The sequence below is a fragment of the Aulonocara sp. 'chitande type north' Nkhata Bay genome, linkage group LG20, assembly GCF_057382095.1.
Source record: "Aulonocara sp. 'chitande type north' Nkhata Bay isolate Kocher_YH1m ecotype deep benthic linkage group LG20, A_spYH_male_GT1.1, whole genome shotgun sequence".
Lineage (NCBI taxonomy): Eukaryota > Metazoa > Chordata > Actinopteri > Cichliformes > Cichlidae > Aulonocara > Aulonocara sp. 'chitande type north' Nkhata Bay.
In genome coordinates, this window is record NC_141363.1 from 28147811 (window position 1) to 28164103 (window position 16293).

General features: G+C 40.2%; 1 protein-coding gene across 2 annotated transcripts; it reads left to right on the forward strand.

Annotated features, from left to right (window-relative positions):
• The first annotated feature begins 7007 nt into the window (after positions 1 to 7007).
• Positions 7008 to 8394, forward strand: nppal (natriuretic peptide A-like). Of its 2 annotated transcripts, none has more exons than XM_086277198.1 (3): positions 7008 to 7254; positions 7403 to 7713; positions 8137 to 8394. In XM_086277198.1, the coding sequence occupies exons 1-2, from the start codon at positions 7171 to 7173 to the stop codon at positions 7709 to 7711; spliced, it is 393 nt and encodes a 130-aa protein (XP_086133324.1). In that variant the 5' UTR covers positions 7008 to 7170; the 3' UTR covers positions 7712 to 7713; positions 8137 to 8394. The 2 variants fall into 2 exon arrangements, with proteins under 2 accessions (XP_086133324.1, XP_086133323.1); XM_086277197.1 differs by having other exon boundaries at positions 7012 to 7254; positions 8140 to 8394.
• The last annotated feature ends 7899 nt before the right edge of the window (positions 8395 to 16293 follow it).

Below are 16293 nucleotides of genomic sequence, written 5' to 3' on the forward strand. Positions count from 1 at the left end.
TTTTCCCGTAGTGGTTTCTTTTTAGGACTACTTACTTTTCCACTAGTTTGTTCCCTCTCATTCAAATGAGCTAATGTTTTTCATGAGAGTTATATTGTCTCAGTTTAAACATTTGGTATGTTTTCTGTGTTAGACAATGTGAATAAAAGTGAATAAAATACAGGTTCGTGATATGTGCAAATCATTGCATTCTGTTTTATTTACATTTTACACTGTCCCAACAATTTGGGAATTGGGGATGCAGATGTTATTAAAAATGTGTTAGCATAGCTACTGTATATAGTTTATACATATATCAGAATCAGAATACTTTATTGATCCCTAGGGGAAATTATGTTGGTTACAGTGCTCCAGTACAAACAGTAACAAAAACAGACAATTCAAGAAGTTAGAAATAGCACAATATATATACATACATATAAGTCACTTACTGATTAATATCTGAAAAAGAAAGAAAGAAAGAAAGAAAGAAAGAAAGAAAGAAAGAAAGAAAGAAAGAAAGAAAGAAAGAAAGAAAGAAAGAAAGAAAGAAAGAAAGAAGAGCATGTGCAGAAAGGGTGTAGCTATTGCAGTGTTTACAGTGTGTTAGATGGAGGAGTTGTACAGGGACCTGGCCACAGGCAGGAATGGTTTCCTGTGTTGTTCAGTGGTGCTTTTTGGTAATCTCAGTCTTTTACTGAACGTGTTCCTGTGACTGACCAGCATGTCATGGAGTGGGTGGGAGGTATTATCCAACATTGTCTTTATCTTGGACAACATCCGCCTCTCTGACACCACCTTAAGAGAGTCCAGCTCCATCCCCACAACATTACTGGCCTTGTGGATCAGTTTATTGAGTCTGTTATCATCAGCAACCCTCAATCTACTCCTCCAGCATGCAACAGCATAGAGGATTGCACTGGCCAAGACAGAGAAACTGTAACAGGCCACATGCTGGTTGGCGCATGTGCACTGATATGACAGGAATTTTGGGCTTTTATATTTTTATCCATTCATTGTTAAGTTCTTAGACACTTATTGGCAACATGATAGACAACAGGCATTGACTTCCTCTTCTCTTAAACTAAAACTGACAAATTAAAGTTGTACTAGCTGTTTCTTTCATACTTTTATTGGCCATTTTCTCATTTTAAACATAGATTTTGTTTTTAACTAATTAGATTCATGTTATGGTTAGAACTCATTTTAAAGTTTCTTTTTATGTAAAAGTGCAAAGGAGCTAGAGCTTCACTGGCACTTGGTTTTCATATATGCTTGAGAAATGAATGATCACTGTTCTGGTTCCCGCTAAAGACACAAATTGCAAACCTACCTGCCGTTAATGTGAGTTATAAGCTTTGAATCATGCCCTATTATCCTGCATTGTCTTATCTAACGTTGCAGTTCTCTGAGCCATCAAGGTCACACGCTCTCTTCTTAGAAAGTGCACCACAATGAATTTACAATGAATTCTTGTTAGGGTCTTTGTGTTGCAATATAAAACAACTGCTGTTTTGAATCGGTGATACATAAATAAAACTTGAATAGAATTAAATTGACCGTGATGATGTAAAAAGGAAGAAAGGAAAGCACGATGCATAAAAGTCGACACAGCCAAAGTCCTGTTATTTCTACACTCAGTTTCATATGTTGCTGCTTTTCTCACAACTAAGAAATGGCTTTATTACAGAAACATAATTACCCTGTGGGGGGGTTGCAAGTCAAAAATAGACACAAGCTGGTAATATTTGAAACATTCAGTGTCTACCAACAAGTTAACGAGTTAACTGAAGCTGGCTTATTGTTTATGGAAGTGAATTTTGATGGCTATTTTTGGAATGGTTGTGAATGATTAGCAGTAGGTGGAAATGTCTAAGCTGTGGGCTGGAAGAAGGTCAGAAAGAAACTACACAGTCATAAGAAAAGAAAACAGAAAAAAACAGACGTTTGTCAGCAGTCAGTTTCTTTAATATCTTGGTATACTTTGTGGATTTCTTGATGAACAGAAATAAATACATTTAGTAAGTGCAAAAAATATCCACACACATGCATAATGATCTCCAAATGCAATACAAACAAAGGCATTGTGTCTTAATTAATCCACTTCTTAAACCAAACCTGTATCCTCGATTTGGACTGGGCACTATTGAGGTCTTCCAACACTAATTCAGCTCAATTCAATTCGGTTTTATCTGCATACACTGAATCACAACAAGAGTTCATTCAAGAAGCTTTACATTTTACAGTCATTCAGAGAAAACAATCCCCCTATGGGAAACCACTTTGCAACAGTGGGAAGGAAAAACTCCCTTCTTAACAGGAAGAAACTTCCAGCAGAATCAGGCTCAGGGGCAGCCAGCTGAGGGTGAGGGGAGGGAGATTAATAATAATTAATGGTTAAATGCTGAATAGTGTATAAACACATGGTGAATTAAAAAAGATGAGTCATGAAGAAACGTAACACTGACATCTAGTTACAGTACTGCAAAAAAGTTCCTTTGGTTTATATTATGCTATGAAAATAGAAGGCAGATGCAATGACTGATAGAAATATGTGCAATCATACGTGGAAATGCAGTTATACAAGTCAAAAGCGGAGATTGTACAGTTCTAGCAAGCTTGAAAGTCATCTTTATTCTTCAACACAGTCTGACATCTTTATCCAACATTTCTTTAAATAGCTTTCATGCTGCCCCACACCATGAAAGTGCCCCCACTGTTTTTTACAAATGCTGTAGACTCTGGGACTCTCCTCAGCTCTTACTGGGACAGTGGCGCGGCTGCCCCTCTGTTGGTCTTCCATGGTCTCTTGTGTTCTGGGGGCCTCTGGATGTCTGGAGTTTTGATCTCCTCCATACCCGCTTCACACCCTGGAGGACGGGGCTGTGGCCCCCCCACACTCCCTAGCAGATCATTACATGGAGAAACCTTTGGAATGCAAGCATGCTGATCCACACAGGTATGCACACATGGGTATTCACAGACGCGGACTAAAGCTTTCTTGGCTGCTACCTCAAAGCACACTGTGCGCTGTCTATCTTGCGTGCTGCACAATATCGTTTATTATTTAGTAAATATTGATATCTATGGCTAGCTAGTTTATTGTGATGGTGCTTTGTTTTCTCTATTATTATGTTGCTCTTTGTTGTTTGCTGTCTCCTCTGTTTGTTTTTTTTGTTTGTTTTTTTTTTTTTTCTCCATACAGGTGACCCAGGAGTTCTTTTTTTTTTTTTTTCTCTCTCTTCCCCCCCCTTCTCACCGTCTCTTCTCCCCTTTGGTTTTCTTTCTTTCTCTCCCCCTCTTTCTCTCATTCATTCCCCCTGTCCTATTTATTTTAAAAAAAAAAAAAAAAAAAAAAAAAAAAAAAAAAATGACAAAGGATGAACTGAAGCTCTGCCATCACGTAATGTCGCATACTGCTGTTTCTGATGTCATTTAGAAAAAAAAAAAAAACAAATGCTGTAGACGCTCACTGTTGTACCCCTTTTGTGACCTCGTACATACATTTTGACAACTTGGCTTCCTCACCTTGTAGGACCCGTTGCTACTGATTTTCAGTCCAGTTTATTTTAAATATTGTTTTCAGCAAACATTGTAAAACACTTTCACATTGCAATGTTTCTATGTATGAAACAACTAAAATGAAACAACTTATTACTTCATTCATTCAGCTATGTTTCAATGGGAAAGCAGGCTCATGTGGGGTTGAGGAGCTGCTTAAAGCACACAGCTGAGAGTTGTTTCCAGCAGTGCTTTGGCAATAAGCTAAATGATGACAGGAAGCTCAGAGGATCATCCATGACTGACTGTCTTTCAGTCACATCCTGTATCAGGTGCTGCGTTTCTTACTCACAATACAGCTTTGGACACTGAGAATAGAATAGAATAGAATAGTCCCAGCCACTGTGCAAAATGAAACTGTGGGTGGTCCACACCAACCCTGCATGGTGTAAAATATAAGCAGTAGGACAGCACAAACACATCAGAGGACAGACAGCAAAGTGCTTGAAAGTAGTGCAAAGGACTTAGTCTGAGTAGAGTGTGTGTGTGTGTGTGTGTGTGTGTGTGTGTGTGTGTGTGTGTGTGTGTGTGTGTGTGTGTGTGTGTGTGTGAGATGGGGGGGCAGAGGGCAGCCAATATTTTTTTGGGCGGTGTTAATGACCCTTGGTACAGCCTTCCTGTTCTCAGTAATGGCCCCTGTGTACCAAACACCAGCAGCAGGAGAGCATGCTCTCCACAGAGGAGCGGGCGAAGGCCAGCAGCAGCTCCTGGTCCAGGTTATTCTTCCTTAGGTCATGGAGGAAGTGCAGCTGCTGCTGGGCCTTCCTTATCAGGGCACTTGCGTTGTGGTTCCAGCTGAGCTCAGCAGATGTGGGTGGGGGTCACCATTGGGATTCTGATCTGCTACGATGGGTCACTGGAGTCATACAACTTCTTTATCTCAATAAATCGCATTCAGTTCTTTCAAGTGATCTCCTCTTATTTAAATTCTTTCACTAGACCCACATAGGATTCCTTAACCTAGTTTCAACAGTTCCTTCCTACAGTTTCATAGCTCACATCCATCCATGCTATATGTGCTATATAAATGTAAAATGTAATCTTTAGAAGGAGACATGTGCATTAATATTATTATGGTATGTGCACACATCAGTTAAACATGGGGTAGTTGGTTGCATGCCTGTTTGTCCACAAGAGTCCATAGTCTGGGTGAAATACTGTAGAGGCCTTGTGAACAACAGGCTTGTTGACCTGCTTGCTGTCTTTCACTGGTCAAAGACCACGTCTACCTGTTCTCTTTACATCATGCTAAGTTAGAGGTGTTTATATTTAATCATAAATGTGTAACTGTTGCTTTTTAAGAAAGAAAGAACTACTTAGCCCTGTTTGCTTTGACCTTACAACCGAGTGCTTTTTTTGTTTTATTATTTTTAAATTTTTTTATTATTTTTGGTGTCTGTCTGAAATCCCAGTGATTTTTGATTAGTATTTATCCAGCAACCTCCAAAATATCCTAAAATGTTGTGTGTTCATGTACCTAACCTGATGTTGACGGTTGTTTCAGTTTTGCTCCATAAAGCTGCAAACTTGGATATTTAATCATGCACAACATGAAGGTCAAATTTTCTTTCTTATGACTCTATTAGCTTTAGTGTGTGTATAAAGAAACACAAAGAAATGGCTGATGTCGCATACTGCTGTTTCTGATGTCATTTAAAAAAAAAAAAAAAAAAAAAAAAAAAAAAAAAGAAACACAAAGAGCTAAGAGACCGAGAAAAGATATTTAACCATCATGTTTCATCATGTTTCTTCATCAAGCATCTGCTAGTAATGAATCATACCCCATTGAGTGGCAGTGCCCAGTGACAGCACGTCATTACTGGGCGGGTCATACAGTCTACGAGTGCTTAAACACATGATTGGAACAGCAGCCAGTTTGAACCTTGTCCATACATGTAAGACTAAAAAAATCTGAAAAGGAAAATGAGAATAAAATTAATTGTAGAAGCTGCCCGTCAACTTAGAATACATATAGTGAACACTGAAAAACACTAAAAAACATTGCTTCCATTAACGTCTGTACAAGTACAAGTGCAATAAAATGTCCACTGAAAGAAGAGTTGTACGAGTTGAACAATGACATAAAACATATTGTCAGTTTTGTACAGTAGCTTAGCCATTTGACTGATATTAACCTGACTGAGCTTCCACTGCTGAAAATGGGCCAAGAGGCAGAAAAACCCTCCAATAATCAACAACTAAAGGAAGAACTAAAAATGGCAGGACAAAGTTTCTCAGCACAGCATTAAAAAATTGCATTTTATCTTTTATCATGTAACTATTGCATATAAGCCCCAAAATTAAAGCACAGTGGTTCATACAATATGTTTGTTTAGTTTCTTAAATGCTGAGAAACAAAGGCTCTAAATGCCTGTCTTCTGTCTGACAGCATCACATCTGGCACATGTAGACATGTAGTATCTTTCTCTGTGTAACAAATTAGAAAAGTGCAGATTTCTTCCATAAAAACCATGTGAATTGTTCACTGCTGCCTGCGCCAATTTCATATGATAGCCCTCCAGCTGAGAACCTGGTGAAATGTCAATTAGCCTCCATCCACCTCCACACGGTGTGCTCAGCTTCATAGGGTCCAGGGCTAATCGCTCATCATTTACCCCTGGTACATGTCTGCAGGGAGGTGAGCTAGGGGCAGCGGTATGTGCACATGTGGCTCATCACTTCAGAACACATTAGTTTGACTGGGCTTCGCCAAACCTTAACCAAACTTTATTCTAATCTGGAGTTGAGGAACAGTTACTCCATTTTTATCTTGCATTTAAAAGTGCTTTAATACAAGTATTTTTCATACGCCACCTTAATTACCTAATACAGTTAAATGTCATTTACATCACTTCAAAAATGCAAAATGTTCAACACAACATTTCGACTTGATAACCCACAATCAGGTCTGAGGGATTAGCACTGGTCTGGTACTAAAAAACTCCAACAAACAAAACCTGACATTTTGAGTTATTATGTTGAAAATTTAAAATAATAAACCAGTACTTGTACCTGTGCTGTAAACATACTAACATCTATATTTGTGCCAATTCTATGTTTGGAATTCAGGCAGGTCTCGCGATATAATTACGACTATGGCTCAGAAATAAAAATGAATGAGCTCAATTACTTGAAGAGTCACTAATATGGTATTTCCAAACCAACTACTCACCATGTACTGTACTTACAGGGCTGATAAAGTTAAGAAGTGATTATAAGGGTCAGCTATCCAAATGCCAACTTCCAAAATCCTTTCTCATTTGTTCTTGAGTAATTACACATTTATAACAAAGTGTGTTGATGCGTATTGTCACAAAGTTATGGCAGTGAAAGCCAAACAGATGCGATGTTCCATGTCGTGAGTAATTCAACTCTAAAATGAAGCTCTGACACTGAGCAGCAGAGAGAGCTTCAGAGGAGTTTGAACGCCTACAGCAGTCAGGTTAGACTCTACTCCCACGTGTGGGAACATTAGTCACACCTCGTTAATTTCCCCAGCACTGATGACGGAATCAGGTCGCGTATAAAAGCTGCACCTGTCCACCGTTGGACAGCCAGTGGAGCAGAGACGGACTGAGTGCGCGTGCGTCAGCTGGTCCTCACAGAAAAGAGCAAGAAAAACAAAAGAAAATGAGTTTGACTGTCTCTGTTTGCGGCGTGTCTCTGCTGTTACTGCTTCATTTCGTAGGAGCCAAACCCGTTTCTGACCTTCAGGTGAGTTTACCTGAGCTTTCAGCTGGTGTAAATGTCTCCTTTTATAATGATGAGTTATTTATTGCTGAATCTTTGCGGGTTAGTTTCTTAGCACTGTGCAGAAATGGCAACTTTATTCTAAAAGCATCTTTATTTCATTTCTCCTCAGAGTTTCAAGCAGCTTTTAGAAGAGGAGATCAACGCCTCACCGTTACTCCCCGCAGACGAGACTGAGGTGGAGGGGAAAGACCTGCACACGGGCAAGTCGGTGTTCGGGGCGCCAGAGGAACAGCCATGGGACTCCTCTGACCCCAGTAACTCCGCACTGGTGGCTAAACAGAACCTCCTTTCCCGCATCTTCAAAGATCTCGTGAGGACCTCCAAGCGCTCGTGGAGCCGGTATAAGAAGGGTGGGATGAGGAGCTGTTTCGGGGTCCGATTAGAGAGGATCGGTTCCTTCAGTGGGCTGGGATGCTAAAGGTAAGAAGCAGAAAACTTTCCGTTTAACGCTATTTGGAATAGTTGCAAGACAGAAAAAAAGACAAACATAGTTTCAATGTCTTTCTTTTCATTCTGAGTAACAGAAACAATTTGCGCCACTAAATGTTACATTTTATGAATACATGCAGTTAAAATATTGTCTTGATGCAGAGGTATTTTGCGTTCATGTATAACTTGATATGATTTGTTAATATGAATATAAATCGATGGTAGAAGCAGTATTATGGTCCCTATGTGGAAGATTTAAGTCACATCCTATTTTGTTTATTTATTTTTAATAAATATCATTATACATATAATTAATCAGATCGGATTTCGTATGTCATTGTGTGAGAACAGCTGGGCAGTTCTAGCAGGTGAGGGTGGCTCTTCACTGGGACTAATAACGTGTTGTTCTGTCAGCAGGCGGGGACCTTCAGCGCATCAGTGTGAAACGCAACCAAGAGCCGAGCTCCCCTCACACCACAAGGTTTTGACTGACACTTTAAAGGGCGGTTGATTCAGACTCTGCTGTACATGGTTCATATTCAAAACTGTGTTTTCCTTTTTCAAATGTGAGCTGTTAAATTATTATAAATGTATTTATTATTTATTTTATGCTGTTGTATAAGAGTTGCCTTGTAATAGAATGTACTGCAGTAAAACAGTTATTTTGCATAATTGCTGAGTGGTGCATTCAATTCTTTCCTGACATAATTTAAAGCAGCTCCAGACTTTCCCAGGAAATATTTTAATGAGATATATACACGTGAAATAAAGGTGTCTGTGATTTGGGGAGCCGGTACCTGAAGGATTTGTTTGGTTTGTTTCATTTGATCATGTGATCACCTGATAGGAAACAAGATCACTTCTGCTGATTTTATTGTTTCCATTAGGAGCAATATAGACGTTTTTTTTTAAATGCCTATATTTCTTAAAATATAATGAATATATTTTTTAAAATTTCCGTGAATGCACTCTGACTCTCACCCCATGATAGCTGAGCTAGGAGCCATCCCACCCTGAACTGGTTAGCAGGAGATGGATGGATGAAAATAAAAAGCTGCTGGGTTAGGCTTCACAAGCAGTCCATAGTCAAAGCTCTCATATTTGAGTATTTGAGGTACAAGATATAAATCACAGCTTTCAGGGACACGGCATATGAAACATTTGGTTCCACATGTTCTTGATTGTACATGCCAGTAGACCAAAATGAAAAAACAAGCAAACAATTAATGTTAAAAATGACAAAATGAATCAAACTGAATTTCACCAAATTTCTAAACTTTGTTGTAATTTCTCAACCAGTCTCAGAACAAAAAAGAAACCAATAAAAATTCTCAAATGATGAGCAAAAGTACAAAAATGAAGTATTTTTTAAAATATACTTTTTGGCTTTATTAGACAGAAACAGTGAAGGCTGACAGGAAAGTGAAGGAGAGAATGGAAGACATGCAGCAAAGGACTAGGTCCAAACCCGGCCGCCTGCTCTCAGCCATGCTACATATGGTCACCTGCTCATCCAACTGAGCTAAACTGGTGCCCAAAAATAGACACTTTTTTTTTATTATGTCAGTGACTACTTCACAGATAAATGTGCTCTGTCACTGCACTGTTTCTGTGCTGTTCAGATGAAAGCAGAATGTAAAATATATTAGCCTGACATCAGCCTTATTTATCTTGTTTTAGATATTGTCTAATAGCTTCACTGCATGAAACTTCATTGTGTTTTGTCTGATACATTATATAATATTATATGAATCATATAATATTCTGCTGTACAGTAACAAGTAACTATATCTTACAAAAAGAAGAAAAGAAGTGCTTCATAACTGATGGCTAATCCTGCGGGTTGGCAGGTAGAAGTACAACGCACACAAACAGTAAGACTGGCTAAATATGTGGGGTCAGTCAGTCGGGATTAAATACCAGCCCCTCGGTCAACGAACATCTAAAAGTTGGAACTGAATAGTTTTTTATTGACCACTCAAAGGGTTCCAACCAAATATAAACAATAAAAAATGTGCAGTTTATTTTCACTCACTTGAGTAAACATTATTTTTGTGATATTTGTGTGATGAAACCAACTGAATGTTTACATTTACATTGTGTTGAAATCTTCAATTATAAAATAAAACACCCATGAGTTATGACAAAAAGTATTCCTTTGTGGTCAAGTATTTCTTACCGAAGAGGAAATAAAGTATGTTTTACCTACTTATTACTTAACACGGGTGTTGTTGACTGTCGTTAGAACCTCATTTCAAGTTGTTGCCACAGTCAAGGGCAGGATCTATTAGTGAAACAAACCTAATTAGTAGTGAAGCTTGTCAGGTGGGCATGTATACACTCGTAGAGTATTAGATGCTTCCTTTAGTTACTACTTCTCAATTTTTTGACCCATTCCTCATGACTATTGTTCCAATATAGACACATTTTACCAGCACAGCCAGTCCAAACTATGTCGGGGCCTTTTTAAATTGTATGACTGTTTTCATCAGTTAGACACAAATACCTCAAATAATACGAGTGAGTATCTGCTCAAACACTGGATCAACCTTCTGTTGTCATTAACTGGCTGATTTGCAACAGTCAAAATTAAAGTCCACACAATAATTATCAGTTCCTTTTTTTTTTTTTTTTTTTTAAATGACATCAGAAACAGCAGTATGCGACATTACGTGATGGCAGAGCTTCAGTTCATCCTTTGTCTTTTTTTTTTTTTTTTTTTTTTTTTTTAAATAAATAGGACAGGGGGAATGAATGAGAGAGAGAGGGGGAGAGAAAGAAAGAAAACCAAAGGGGAGAAGAGACGGTGAGAAGGGGGGGGAAGAGAGACAAAAAAAAAAAAAAAAAAAAAACTCCTGGGTCACCTGTATGGAGAAAAAAACAAACAAACAAACAAACAAAAACAAACAGAGGAGACAGCAAACAACAAAGAGCAACATAATAATAGCGAAAACAAAGCACCATCACAATAAACTAGCTAGTCATAGATATCAGTATTTACTAAGTAATAAACGATATTGTGCAGCACGCAAGATAGACAGCGCACAGTGTGCTTTGAGGCAGCAGCCAAGAAAGCTTTAGTCCGCGTCTGTGAATACCCATGTGTGCATACCTGTGTGGATCAGCATGCTTGCATTCCAAAGGTTTCTCCATGTAATGATCTGCTAGGGAGTGTGGGGGGGCCACAGCCCCGTCCTCCAGGGTGTGAAGCGGGTATGGAGGAGATCAAAACTCCAGACATCCAGAGGCCCCCAGAACACAAGAGACCATGGAAGACCAACAGAGGGGCAGCCGCGCCACTGTCCCAGTAAGAGCTGAGGAGAGTCCCAGATGAGGGCTCGCCCAGCAGCCGCGGAGCAGAAGTCAGGGGGAGTTGCAGTGACGCGCCCGTGAGCTCCGCCGGCCCCCAGCTGCGCCTGAGTGACCGAGCCCTAGGCCGAGAGGCCGGGGGCACCCCACCTCCAAAGGGGCCCGAGCGAGCCCCAGGCCCCAGGCCCCGACAAGCGGCCGCCAAGGAGTGAGCCGGTGTGTACCCGGACGCCCACCCCCAGACACAAAGAACCACCAACACACCGACACCTGAGGGAGTCCGCCACCGGCAGGGGAAGTGGTGGTGGGTGGAGATAGGCCTCCAAACCTTGGAGGGCCTGAGGTGTCCCCAGAGAGGTGGCGTCTGATACCCAACCTGACATATAGACACAGACATACAGGCACACACAGACACAAACATCCATTCCCACCCTCATGCTCTCATATGCACTCACTCCACACTCAACCAACGTGGAGACAGACATAAAGAGACGCTGTACACACGATCACACTCCCCAAGCGTACTCTACAAACCGGGTCTAGGTACCCTTGCCCCTGGAGGGGGGAATTGCACCCAGACCCAGGTGGTGTTACCCTTTTCCCTGCGGTGGGGAGAGGCAGACCACCCCGACTCCGCAGCAGCAGGGAGGCCCCACACCCCAGACCGCAGTCGGACGGCCAACTCCTCCTACTAGCCCTCCCGCTCCAGCAGGCCGCAGAGAATGGGGGTGGGAGAAGACTCTGACTTTGACCCCCCACCCCCACTAGGTGATGGAGCTGATAAAAGGGGCCCAGAGCAATTGATCTGATGTGGTGGCAGAGGCTGTGTCAAGACTAATGTAATCTAATAGATAATTTCTATATTGGTTAGAATTAAGATTATTTTTATTTTTCCAGTTCATGAGGACAGTTTTCTTGGCTATGCATAGGGCAGTGAAGATCATATGGGCTATATTCTTTTCTGAAGTGACATTATCTAAGCTGCCCAGTAGACACACTAAGGGGGAAGTTGGAATGTTACATTTCAGACACTTTGATAAGTCTTCACATACCTCGCGCCAAAACTTTTGCACTGGTGGACAGAACCAAAGAGCGTGGATGTAATTGTCTGGTGTATTGCCTTGACAGTGTGAGCAGTTGTTGGAAGATGTAAAGCCCATCTTGAACATCCGATGACCTGTATAGTGCACTCTATGAAGTATTTTGTATTGTATTAATTGCAGACTGGGATTTTTAATTAATTTAAAAGTTTTTAAGCAAATCTGAGACCAGAAGTTTTGGTCTAAGCTGACTGATAAATCTGCTTCCCACTTTGCAGTAGGAAGGGATATTGATTCATCTAATTTAGAAAGTGTTCTGTATATTTTAGATAATAATTTGGGGGATTTAAGAGTAAGAAAATGTGCCGCACTTAGTGGTGTTTGTAATTCAACTTGACTGAGGTTAAATTTCTTTTTTACTATGGATTTAATTTGTTGATATTCTAAAAATCTTGTCTTGTTGATCCCATATTGTTCAACTAGTCTGTCAAATGGAATAAATTCTGTTCCCTCTAATATATGTTCTAAGTATTTAATTCCTTTACAACTCCATTCTGGGAAATTAATCATATTATTGTTTTGTAATATGTCAGGGTTATTCCAGATAGGTGTACGTTTGCATGGGATTAATGAAGACTCCGTTATTTTTAGAAACTCCCACCATGCTGTTAGAGAAAAGCTGATGTTGATACTTTTAAAGCATTCATGTCTTTTGATGTTTGAGCTAATAAATGGTAGGTCTGAAATCTCTAGATCCTTGCATAGTGCCTGTTCAACATCTAGCCAGGGCTCAACTAAGAAGGTATGTTTTAACCATTCTGAGATGAACTGAAGCCTGTTGGCTAAGAAGTATTGGTGAAAATTAGGCAGATCTAATCCTCCTCTATCCTTGGTTCTTTGTAGCGTTTTTAAGCTAATACGCGGGGGTTTATCTTTCCAAAGGAATTTGGAAATATATGAATCCAGAGATCTGAACCAATCTTGTGATGGTTTGTTAGGGATCATCAAAAATAAGTAATTTATTTTTGGCAAGATCATCATTTTTATAGTGGCGACCCTTCCCATGAGTGATATGGGTAAAGATTTCCATCTAGTCAGATCGCCTTCTACTTTCTTTAGAAGTGGGATGTGGTTTAGTTTAGTTAAGTCTGAAAGCTTAGGAGAGATATTAATACCTAAATATTTAATATTTCCGGATTGCAGTGGGGCAGAGGAAGAATTATGGAAGGAGCAGTTAATGGGGAGAACTGTAGATTTTGGCCAGTTAATTGAATAATCTGAAACTCTTGAAAACCAGTTTATTAAAGTAATTACCTCAGAGAGGTTGGTTTGTGTGTTTTGCAGAAAAAGCAACACATCATCCGCATAGAGACTGATTTTATGTTCTATGTTCTTACATTTTATGCCCTTAATTGTTGTAGCCTGTCTAAATGCTGCTGCTAGAGGTTCGATAAAAATTGCAAAAAGTGAGGGGGAGAGTGGGCATCCCTGTCTGGTGCCCCTCAGGAGACAGAAGCTGGAGGATGTCTGGTCATTTGTTCTGATACGAGCCGTTGGGGAATTGTATAATATTCTTATCCAGTTTATGAAAGAGTTTCCAAAACCAAATTTGTGTAAAGTTGCGAATAAAAATTTCCAATTAACTCTGTCAAATGCTTTTTCTGCATCTAGAGATAATATTATGGTTTCGATGTTTTTATCGTATGAGTAGTCTATTAAATTAAGTAATCTACGAGTGTTTGTTGAGGAGTGCCGACCTTTTATGAAACCAGTTTGGTCAGGATGAATTAAGAGGGGGGTCATTTTCTCTAATCTCTTTGAGAGAGCTTTGCAGATTATTTTAAGGTCTACATTTAAAAGAGAAATTGGACGATAGCTTGAGGGAAATAAAGGGTCTTTGCCTGGTTTTAGCAGGAGACTAATGTTGGCAGAATTCATATTTGGTGGTAGTCTGCCATTTTCCTCGATTTCCTGCAACATGCTGTGGAATACTGGTGCCAAAATTGTCCAGAATTCTTTGTAGAATTCTGCAGGGAAGCCGTCTGGACCTGGAGCCTTATTATTGGGCATACTTATCAGGGCTTCCTGGAGTTCACTTGGCGTCAGTGGCGAATCCAATTCCATTGCTTGACTGTCTAGTAATTTTGGAAGAGTTACGTTGTCAAGAAACAGATCAATTTCATTTTTAGATGGGTTTATTTGTGGTGAGTATAAAGTTTCATAGAAATCCCTAAAAATGTTGTTTATTCTTCCAGGATCATATATTGTGTTCCCCGATAAATCTTTAGCAGCACATATAGTTGTTTTTTCTTTATTTATTTTTAGCTGGTTAGCTAGAAATCGACCTGATTTGTTACTGTGTTCAAAATTCTGCAAGCGAAGTCTTTGTATAAGGAATTGTGTTTTTTTATTAATAGTTTCATTTAATTCTAGTTTTGTTTTGCATATTTTGTTCAGTGTTTCCTGATCTTGGTGGGACGCGTAGGCTTCTTCTAGTGATTTGATGTTTTTTTCTAATTCCTGAATATTTTTGTTTTCTTCTTTCTTTTTGTGTGATGAGAAAGAAATTATTTTACCTCTCATCACAGCTTTCCCTGCTTCCCATAGAACAGAAGCAGATATTCCGGGAGTGAATAATTATCAGTTCTTAATGCCCCCAATAGCACTCACAGACAACTGGTTTAAATTCCTCGGTGCATGAGCAACAAAAATCTATCGGAAAAACAAGAAACCCAAAATTGCCATAGCAACACTACAAGATAATAAATGACACGATAGATTAGAAGCAGTACAAATTTGCATTATTATGTCACAGTCAACTAAAATATTTAATCAAATGGATACAAAAGAAAACCTACAATGACTCACAGATAGATGTAGAACTTAAGAAGTTAGAAATTAGAAGTTGGTGACATCCTGGTGGAAAGCAAACAAAATCATTAAATCGTCACCATCACCATATATTATTGTATTATTGTCTAAAGTCCATCATTCAAGCTCGGGTCCTCTACCAGGGCCCTGGGAGTTTTAGGGTGCTGCACAGCATCTTAGCTGTTTCCAGGATTGCACTCTTCTGGACAGAGATCTCCGATGTTGTTCCTGGGATCTGCTGGAGCCACTCGCCTAGCTTGGGAGTCACTGCACCAAGTACTCCGATTACCACTGGGACCACTGTTACGGTTAGAAAAACTGCTGGCCGTTTCAGCAGTTTTTCTAACCGTGGCCATGGCATTGTTGGTAAGTGTTTGTGGTCACCATTACTGAAAGCGGGCCTTTTGAATAAAAGGGTAGGAGTGCTACAATGTTACTGTAGATCAGGGGTCCCCAATCCCATACCACGAGGGCCGGTGTCCCTGCAGGTTTTAGATGTGTCATGATCCATCACAGCTGATTTAAATGGATAAATTACCTTCTCAACATGTCTTGAAGTTCTTCAGAGGCCTGGTAATGAACTAATCATGTGATTCAGGTGTGTTGACCCAGGGCGAGATCTAAAACCTGCAGGACACCGGCCCTCGTGGACTGGGATTGGGGACCCCTGCTGTACAATATGCCGGCCACTTTGTTGTGGCGTTTCATTCTCTATAGATCTTGTGCTGAAAGCTTGTTTCTGTACTGCCACAATTAGTGCCTTGTTCAGCCACTCTGGGATTTCTGGATTTCAGCCACTTTCTCTATCTGCTCGTGAAGGATGTTCTTTGCAGATAAGGGAATCTGCCAGTTGCCCTTGGTTAAGTCTAGCATCGTAAAAAAAAAAACTAGCTCTGCCCAACTGGTCCAGGAGCTCGTCGATCAAACATCAAACCTCATTCAACTTCAACACAGAACCATATGGACCCATGTTTCTTTAGTACAAGAACTATGGGGCTGTGCGACTCTTCCATGCACTGTTTGACTCTTCTATCATTCCCAGCTTGAGCAGTTCAAACAATTCCTTTTGCACAGTTTGTCTCTGGCGTTCAGGTAACCTCTGAACGTGCTGTCACATCAGGCCGCATTTCAAAATGTTGCTCCATGGCATTTGTACAGCCGGGCAGGGGGGAGAACACATCTGCAAAAACTGCTATTGCAACACAGCAAAATCTGCTCTCTGGGCCTGTATGAGATGGTTATCACAATAGGGGGAGGCCAGAAAGCTGAAATTTGGCACCTCCAGCCACCGGAGAAGGGTCTGGAGAAGCTACAGGGTCACCAGAGAAGCTACAAGGAGAGACTAATACAA